The sequence below is a fragment of the Lupinus angustifolius genome, chromosome LG01, assembly GCF_001865875.1.
Source record: "Lupinus angustifolius cultivar Tanjil chromosome LG01, LupAngTanjil_v1.0, whole genome shotgun sequence".
Lineage (NCBI taxonomy): Eukaryota > Viridiplantae > Streptophyta > Magnoliopsida > Fabales > Fabaceae > Lupinus > Lupinus angustifolius.
The window spans coordinates 24721304-24729956 of NC_032009.1; the positions used below are offsets into that span (position 1 = coordinate 24721304).

An 8653-nucleotide genomic window follows, 5' to 3' on the forward strand; every position below is an offset into this window, starting at 1 on the left:
TATTGAAGTTTCATTTAAGAAGGGCACAAGATCGCATGAAACAAATTGCTGATAAACATAGGTCTGATAGGGAATTTGTAGTAGATGATTTAGTTTATGTTAAACTACATCCCTATAGGCAAAACTCAGTTCAATCTCGAATGAATGCAAAGTTGGCCTCTAAATTCTTTGGTCCCTATCGTGTTGCTAGTAGGGTGGGCAAGGTGCCTTATGTTTTGGCTCTTCCTCCTCAATCCAAGATTCACCTCGTTTTTCATGTTTCACAGCTTAAAAAGCATGTGGGTGCTGTTGTTACTTCTACTACTCTTCCAACTACGGTTTCTAGTCATTCTACACACAAGGAACCAAAGGCAATTCTAGATAGGATGACAGTAAAGAGAAAGGGACAGGCAGTGACGAAGGTGTTGGTGAAGTGGAAGCATCAGTTGGTTGAAGATGCTACTTGGGAATTTTTCTTTGAATTGCAGAGACAAATTCCTTCCTTTCATCCATGAGGACATGTCTTTTTTGGTAGTTGACAGTTATGACAGTTAAAACTGTTAGCTATAAATAGCAAGTTTCAACTGTTTTGGAATTAACCAATTTTCAATAACAAAAACTGAATGAATTCTTCATGTATCTTCTTCTTCATCTTGAATAAAATTCTCTCAGGATCATTCATTCAACAAGAATCCCCTGTGTTCTTCCCTAATTTCTTCGAATTAACCCTAATTTCCTAGAAATTCTACTTCTTCTCTATCACAAACGGCATGGTTATGAAGGTAATGAAAATGTTCATCTCACTCTAAGTTACCTTCTTTTTCCCTTTGTAGATGTCTTAATAAATGGACTTATTTATGGTACCAAAACAGAAAAGACATGCAGTGATTCCTCATAAAATCATAGCAGAAATGGAGTATGTTGAACAATATGTCCTAGCAAAGTATCCATAATATGCAGGGTTGATTCAAGGAGATGGGAATGGAATAGACTTGACTAGCTTCATCATCGATGAGGAGCCTTCAGAAACAACGTCAGATAATGATAGGAGGAAGTCACCAAGAGAGTCTTCAGAATGAATACATTGTTCTCTTCACTACAAGTTACAAAGATGCTATGATGTTGGTGGGGGAGAGATACCCTTTTGTTAAGGGAAACTACTACATGACAATTCTTGTGAACAAGAAGAATATATCAAAGAGTTTGCTTCTTTTAAGGAGTCTAAGGTGATACATGCACCCAATAACTTGGCTGGATTTGAGGATTAGAGGGTCTCAGCTAAGCCGAAACTTTCGGAGGAAGTGTAAGATCAGCCGAAAAGGCTTATTTGCCTGTGCTGCTGATGTGAATGGAATAATGCATTGGGTCTCTGAGGCTCATAGGAACTGCTGGCATGTTTTGCTTGATGCATCTTCCTTGATTATGGGAAAGGACAATCTAAGGCTTGCACTTAACAGGCCTGATTTTGTAGTCACTAGTGTTGATAGCACTAACTCCAATGCTTCAACAATCACTTGCCTCTTGGTCAGAAAGAAATCATTTTACATTTTCACTGCTTCTCTGGCTAATGAATGAATCAGAATGTGTGTGCTTGTTTCATATTTTTAGACCAAAATTTGGATCGAGTAGTATTTAGCAGTGTTTTAATTTAGTATCACCATGTATTATGAGAAAACTATTAATAGTCCTAGCCTACTTTGTAGATTGAGTAGTATTTAACACATGCATAGAGAAAACCACTTATTACTGGTTGGGGTGCATATTTATTCGATTCCTAATCTTTTGGGTGGTTTTTTATTTACTAGTTACTGGTTATTGTGGTCTTAGTTTGATTTTTGCTGCCAAACCCATTTCTCCTTAACAATTAATCTTTCTTGAAGAATTTGTATGTCTTACTATTTAACTCAATATGACTTCAGTTATGTACTAAATGCATATGTATCTCCCTAATACTTCAGCCAAAAACAAAGACAGATTTAATAATCAGTTACGACCAAGAAAAACATTTTTTTTGTTTTGTTGATACATTGAATTCGAGATACAAGCTTGGCATGCATTATCAATAATATCATGTTTTGGTGTGCTCTGTTGTGCTTAGCCACCAAACTCTCAAGATTCCAAAAACTTTAAGTTGTCACATTTGCAAAGGTTATTCATAATTTATGAACCAGGTTACAAAATACAAATTCAAGTGGCCATCAAGTGCATCCAATGTTCTTCACCTCAGATAAGACAAAGACATGTTATCCATTAAGTTGTGTGAATGTCAAAGAAGGGTTTACTTGTCCTTCTGTAATGAAAATTCTTATGTTCCCACTTTCATATAATATATGGTTCCATGTTTTAACTTCTGAAAATTGTCACTAGTTTTCTCTCCTTTCTATTTTTACGGTTGATATAAGATGGTAAAATCCGAGTTTGCAGTATCTCATTTCCACCATAACAAGGCTGAATCGGAACAGTGTTCTAATGAGTTAGAACTAACATTGCTGCTGCTGGCATCATGAAATTCGTGTCGTTCCAAAGTTGAAGAGAAATCAAAACTGTATATTATTTGAAGAAGATGAAGTCATTGAATCTTTTGCCCCTTGGACGTGTAATAAAAGACTTAAGATTGAGTTCCAGTTCACCAGTATAGTTATTTGTTATAATTCACCATGGAATGTAGGATTGCTTAAGGGAGGTTAATGTGATAGTAACTAATCAACTCTCCCACTTACAATTGAGAAAGTACATCAACAATCAAGCCTTTGTTCCATTAGGTGAGGTCGACTACATAGATCAAACGATGTCATAATGTTTTATCATAAATCATGTTCATTAATAATAGAGAAAATATATGGGAAAGTAATGTATTGGCCACTCACAAGATATAAAAATATCTAATACAAATATATGATTAGGAATGCCCAAAAATATCTAATACAAATAGGGACACCATCAACATTATCAAGTGTCTATGCTTTCTAACTTACAATATTCAATGAGTTTTGTTATCCTCAACCCCTTAAGTTGAATTTAAGGAATTAAAAAAGGATATGCTACATTGAGAACTAAGTAGATAAATCTTTTACTTAAATGCACCACCTCAAAGCTCCTTAACCTATAACAAAAACAATATTTAGTTGACAAAGTGCAAAACATATATTATCTTATGGAGTAGAGAATCATTTTTCCTTATGAACTGGATCCCCATCGAATTATTTATTAATAACTCAATGCCAGGGGAAAAATGGACACTTCTACATATGGTTTATGTTGTTTACTCTGTGTTGATGAAGCTGCAAAACCTTGAATTTCAACTATACAAGCAGTAAGGGATGTGATATATCCAAATTTATAGACAGAGCAATGACCATCGTGAAAAAATGCTACAACTTTTTTATCTAGTATGAATGAATACAAGTAATTGTACAAAATGTCAGAACTTACAGATTGGCAAGCGCAAAAAGTGTGCCCCTCCAAAGTTCGAACTTACTTTAACTCTGGCCTCCACCCCAACCTAAAGCTCTCTTCTTCCTCTTATAATCTCATTTTCTTCTTTTGATGAATGCTAATAGGCCTAAGCCAGCAACAACTGCAGCTCCAGCGGCAACAGCACTATATGCTGCGGCCCATATTTCTGAATCAAAATGTTCCAAACTTCCCGAACTACAATCTCTTGCGTAATCACGTGTTCCTGAGTAGTCTAAATGCAATCTCAGTCCCTACAAAAATCATAATTACAGGGTCAATTTTTTGAGACAGGCGGATACATACATAGAGAAGCTTTCACTGACAGTTTAAGATGGTTGATCGTTGACACTTAGGATAAACATTTTATGAGTTGTTTGGTTTGTTCTTTGGTTTGATTTTTACTTGATATGTTTTTACCAGTAACTGTATAAATAATAGATTGTTTTCATTTTATTGTCCATCTTCACACATTTGTCTAAGAAACATTAAAGACAATATGAGTACAAACATGAACCAAGGATGAAAACAAACCAAACACTTGGTAATTTGTTTTGATTTTTGTGATCCATATCAACATTATCATTGTTATTAGTAAGGTAAATCACATTCAGGACACCATACCTTCAAATTAGCCTTCTTTGCATGGTCTACAGCTGCGGCAAGATCACTATCTGAAGCCAGTACAACTTTATCATGTTCTTCGTCTTCATACTACAAACACAGTGACCACCTTCCTTTATGAGAAGGAGAAACCACTCATTGACTTAAACTAAATGACACAATTTTGGAACATACCATAATCTGGGGAAGGTTCTTGGGGTTAATATCATCACCAACCCTCTGAATGATGGAAGTTATAACCTCTGTCAAGCTCTGAGTTTCTGAACTTGCATGCAACAACACAAACATGTCATGCAAAATACAAAAATACTAGAAATGAAAAATAAAGCATAATAGAATTGCCAAAGAGCTGATAAAAAATAACATAATCGTAATGTTCATGTGAATAATTTTTCTTAACACGTTATAATTGACATACCACATGTGAATCTATGCAATCTGCCCTTCTTATCCTCTATTTTGAAAGAAAATGCACTCGATATTCCTGACGAAATACAGGAGGTGCATCTCCCTGTTTCTCCTCCCTCAGAAGCCATTTTCGTGGACGTGTCACTGCCATTCCATCAATAATTTGTAAGAAAATTTAAAAAAAAAATGTAATCCTAATAACATCTATGCACATAGATAACCTTTGTCCATCATCTTCATCTTCATTTGGAGTCAAGGACATCGCCGAATCCCAAAATTTTTGAATCATGGAGTTGGCAGCTTCATTGTTCAAACTGGTAGTATTTCCAGCCTAATTTATGTTGAAAAATAATACTGTCATTACAGATGTTCACCAAAAAAATTCATAGAAAGCCGGAAAGAGTAAAGGAATGTTGGTATCATAGTGTTTGCCTATTCAATGTTAACATGAGCAATACTTCAAACCTAGTTAGTAAAAGAAACAATTGTAGAATAATAGAATAATATCCTTATCCAAAAAAACATGTGAATCTTCTCTTGTCTTAGGGACCTTCACATTCCAAGCAGGGGAGGGGAGATCTAAATGAACAACAGCAAAACGACAAGTTTTTATTACGTATGCACTGACAAAAATCTAAACATGTAATCAGACTTTAAGAAGGGGCACCTATATAAGTTTCAATATTTCCATTATGTCCAACTCATGGTGAATGTAATAAGTATGGTGAAATGATTTGTCCAAGCATTCATAACATGAAAGAGACAAAAGCATAAGAGTGCATGTATCTCAACATCGGTCAAGAATTGATATGACAAAATCATCCTAATTTAAGGCATGGAAGAGAGTGGCAATTTTGTGCCAGGTTTAAGACCAAAATGCTGACTGATAAGAACCTCGTCATTAATAGGTAAACAGATTAACATTCAATACTTATTAGTTCACAGAAAGTATAGTACTTCAAAACCTACATTTAACATCAAAAGAACCAAATTAAGGACATAAATACAAGTTGTGCGGACAACAATTTGCTAACAAGTTATGCATAAAACAGAGCTATATCCCATTTCAATAACAAGTATTCAACAGAAGTTTCATGTAATCAAAAGTTGAGGGTGTATAACAGTCCAAGAAAACACACCTGACTTGCTGTCGCCACAGCAGCATGTGTGATATGAATCACATCAAGTGTAGCAACAACAACGCCATCTGTTTTCATTTTTTAACCAGCCAAATCAGGAAACAATTGATGTAAGAACCTCTTCCTATCCCATATAATATTACATTACCTCTATCAACCACAGGAAGATGCAAAAACTTTCCATCATGCATTTTGTGAAGTGCATCGACAATTGGTGTATCAATTTTTGCACATTCTGGATTTGGAGTCATAGCCTGTAGATTATGTTGAATATACATCAAATAACAAGAAGAAGATGAATGCTCATAAAGACTTTTAATTTTAACACATGTTTGGAAAAGCATGGCCCTAAACATTACAAGATTAGACGTACCTTCTCAACAAGAGTTGACGATGGAGGGAGATTTTGTGCTATTACCCGCATCAATATATCCTTCGAACTGAAATTTTTAAGTAGGTTACAGGCCAATAAGATTATTCTAAGACACATCATGACAATAAAAAATCATGTTGATAGATGCCAATGACCATGGCTACACACTTACGTAAGGATACCACAAGGATTGTCATCAACTGTCACAATAGCAGAACTGGCAGGAAGTTCAACCATCTTCTTTGCTGCTGTCAAAACTGAGTCTGTAGGTGAAACTATCACAACCCTGAAAAGTGTCACCTCTGCTTAATTAACTTGGATGATAACTCCAAACATTAAAACTGAGGAAATATTTCTTCAGCTCAAACAAAAGAAGGTATTACCTACTTTGAATTATCAGGAATGATTGTAGACAATGATGGCTTGAATATCTGCTCCCGAAGAATCTCAATGAATGATGAATTGGATCCTGCGCAAAGACCAAATAGCATGTAATAAAACTTGGCCACTTGAAAAGTGAAACCTACACTGTCCAATAATGCTCTAACTAAAATAAAAAAGAGAAGGATGAGAAGATAATCTACAAACCAGAAGGAGAAGCAGATGTTGTCCATTGTTTTTCAATACCTTCGACAGCTGCTGCAATTGCCTTTCCTTTCTCAGCTGCCCTTTCCATACGGGCAATGGCATCATACAAACACTTAGCTATGTCAAGAATGGCCACCACTTCTCCATTCTCCACTACAGGTAAATGTCTGAATCTCCCTGTCAAAAATATCACTCTTGTATTAAAAAATAAGAAGGCGACATAGAAAGGAAATAGCAACTATCAGGAAAAGGTTTAAGTCATGTTATCTGAACATCATGCTTGACATTATATACACTTATCTTTATCTCATTTACTTTTTATCTTCTTCTATACAATTGAAATAGTTGCTGTATGAAGTCACAATATATTTTGATATTCAAGAAACAACTTCATATACTATATGCTGCAAACCTTCCACCATCTTTTGGAGGGCTTCCACAGCAAGAGTGTCAGAAAGGACAAATACTGGGTTCCTTGTCATAACCTTGGAAACAGGTGTTTCTTCAATATCAACCTCACTAGCAATAACTCTTGTTATATCCTTCAACGACAAAATAGGATAGCAATATATGCATGTTAAGAAACTCATTAATACACAATTCAAGCAAATCTTTCTTTCTTGTCAATGGATCAGAAACAAATTAAGAAGTGAGAATGATACCTTGTCTGTGAGGATTCCACAAAGCAAAGCACTGGAATCAGTTAATAATAGAGCGTCTACTCTACGGGCAGCCATACGACGGCAGGCTTCATGGACAGTTGTTGATTCAGGTATTGTCAAGGCCCTCGAAAGTCGCAATGATTTCACTGTTCGGTCTCCCCTGATTCAAAACCAAGTATAAACCAAGCCATCATGATCACATTATTTAAATTGATAAATAAAAACTTTCAATAACTCATCTTAGATACTTATTAGGGATGAAGCTATCATGGAATTTTGAAGTTAAACCCCAATATCCAGAAATCACTTTGGACTCTGATTAATCCAAGTTAGGTCGGAAAGACTTACTTAAGACATAAATATGTCAAGTCTTATTTCTCTACTCATATACTCAAACTAGTGTTGGTGATCTATGATTTGCTTAAAATGAATGTGATTGAGTGCATTCACAAAATGTGAATCTTTATGTTCTATTGACAAAACTCGAACTCGAGACCTAAGGGAAATCAAGTTACATCCCACTCGGATTGACGTGTTGGTACTATCACATATTTGCTTAAAATGAATGTAATTGAGTGCATTCAACAAATCATGAATGTTGATGTGAGGCCACAATTATTTGATATTAAGAGAATGAGGATAGCTAGTTACCTACTAATAATATATTTCAAATTGTTAATGATTATTCAGGAATTAAATCAAATTAAATATTCAATTCAACGTTAAACACTTCTGCAAGGAATCACAAAGCATAAATTACAATACAACAAAACAAATATAAATATAATAAATAAAGGGTGACACAATGCATAAAGTTAGACTTCCACCTAGTAACGTCTGATGATATATTAGATGTAGTATTAAACTCGCAAACATAGAGACTGTTTACGGAATTTGAAGCTATGACCTCCAGGTCATAAGACAAGAACCTTATGATCACGCGAGGCTCAATCTCTAAAGAAAATATGAATATGAGTAATCCGTAAAGAGGAGAATTGTGAAATTGTACGTAGTGCGAGGAAATGGTCTTCTAGCAGTATACTCAGATCTTTTCTTCTTTCCCTTAGGGCTATTTGGCAAAGCACTGTTCGGAGAAGAACCACCTAGACTTGTCATCTTCTCTTTTTAATTTATTAGTATATTATCAACACAATCTGCCACAATATATCAAACTCAAATTATTAATCAAAATCGAAATCTAAGAAACGTTAATTATAATGTGAAACACTCACTTATTATCAGATTAAACAAACAAAAGAGTTTGAAAATAAATCAGATGAATCTCAACCAGGATTGGAATGGTTGGGGGGAGGGACGGCCGGGAAACTGATCGGAAAAGAAATTCCGAGGAGGGCCCGCCGGTGAGAAGAGAAAGCAAGATAGAGAGGGAAACTTGCGCGCCAAGGTGGAAAAAATAATAAACAATG

At 35.2% G+C, this 8653-nt stretch overlaps 1 protein-coding gene and 1 pseudogene across 4 annotated transcripts; one reads left to right on the forward strand and one right to left on the reverse strand.

The window, feature by feature from the left end:
* LOC109325513 lies at nucleotides 891-1554 on the forward strand (annotated as a pseudogene).
* LOC109357987 (CBS domain-containing protein CBSCBSPB1-like) lies at nucleotides 2818-8653 on the reverse strand. 4 transcript variants are annotated; one of them, XM_019602069.1, is made up of 16 exons: nucleotides 8515-8653; nucleotides 8236-8380; nucleotides 7227-7386; nucleotides 6977-7106; nucleotides 6604-6741; nucleotides 6364-6445; nucleotides 6149-6262; nucleotides 5977-6043; nucleotides 5752-5857; nucleotides 5604-5671; nucleotides 4686-4795; nucleotides 4475-4608; nucleotides 4231-4316; nucleotides 4057-4146; nucleotides 3412-3686; nucleotides 2818-3082 (listed from the first exon to the last, which is right to left on the reverse strand). In XM_019602069.1, exons 2-15 carry the CDS (start codon nucleotides 8340-8342, stop codon nucleotides 3510-3512), a joined length of 1569 nt encoding a protein of 522 aa, XP_019457614.1. In that variant the 5' UTR covers nucleotides 8343-8380; nucleotides 8515-8653; the 3' UTR covers nucleotides 2818-3082; nucleotides 3412-3509. The 4 variants fall into 4 exon arrangements, with proteins under 4 accessions (XP_019457614.1, XP_019457603.1, XP_019457610.1 ...); XM_019602058.1 differs by having other exon boundaries at nucleotides 6565-6741; XM_019602065.1 differs by having other exon boundaries at nucleotides 6565-6741; nucleotides 8459-8653.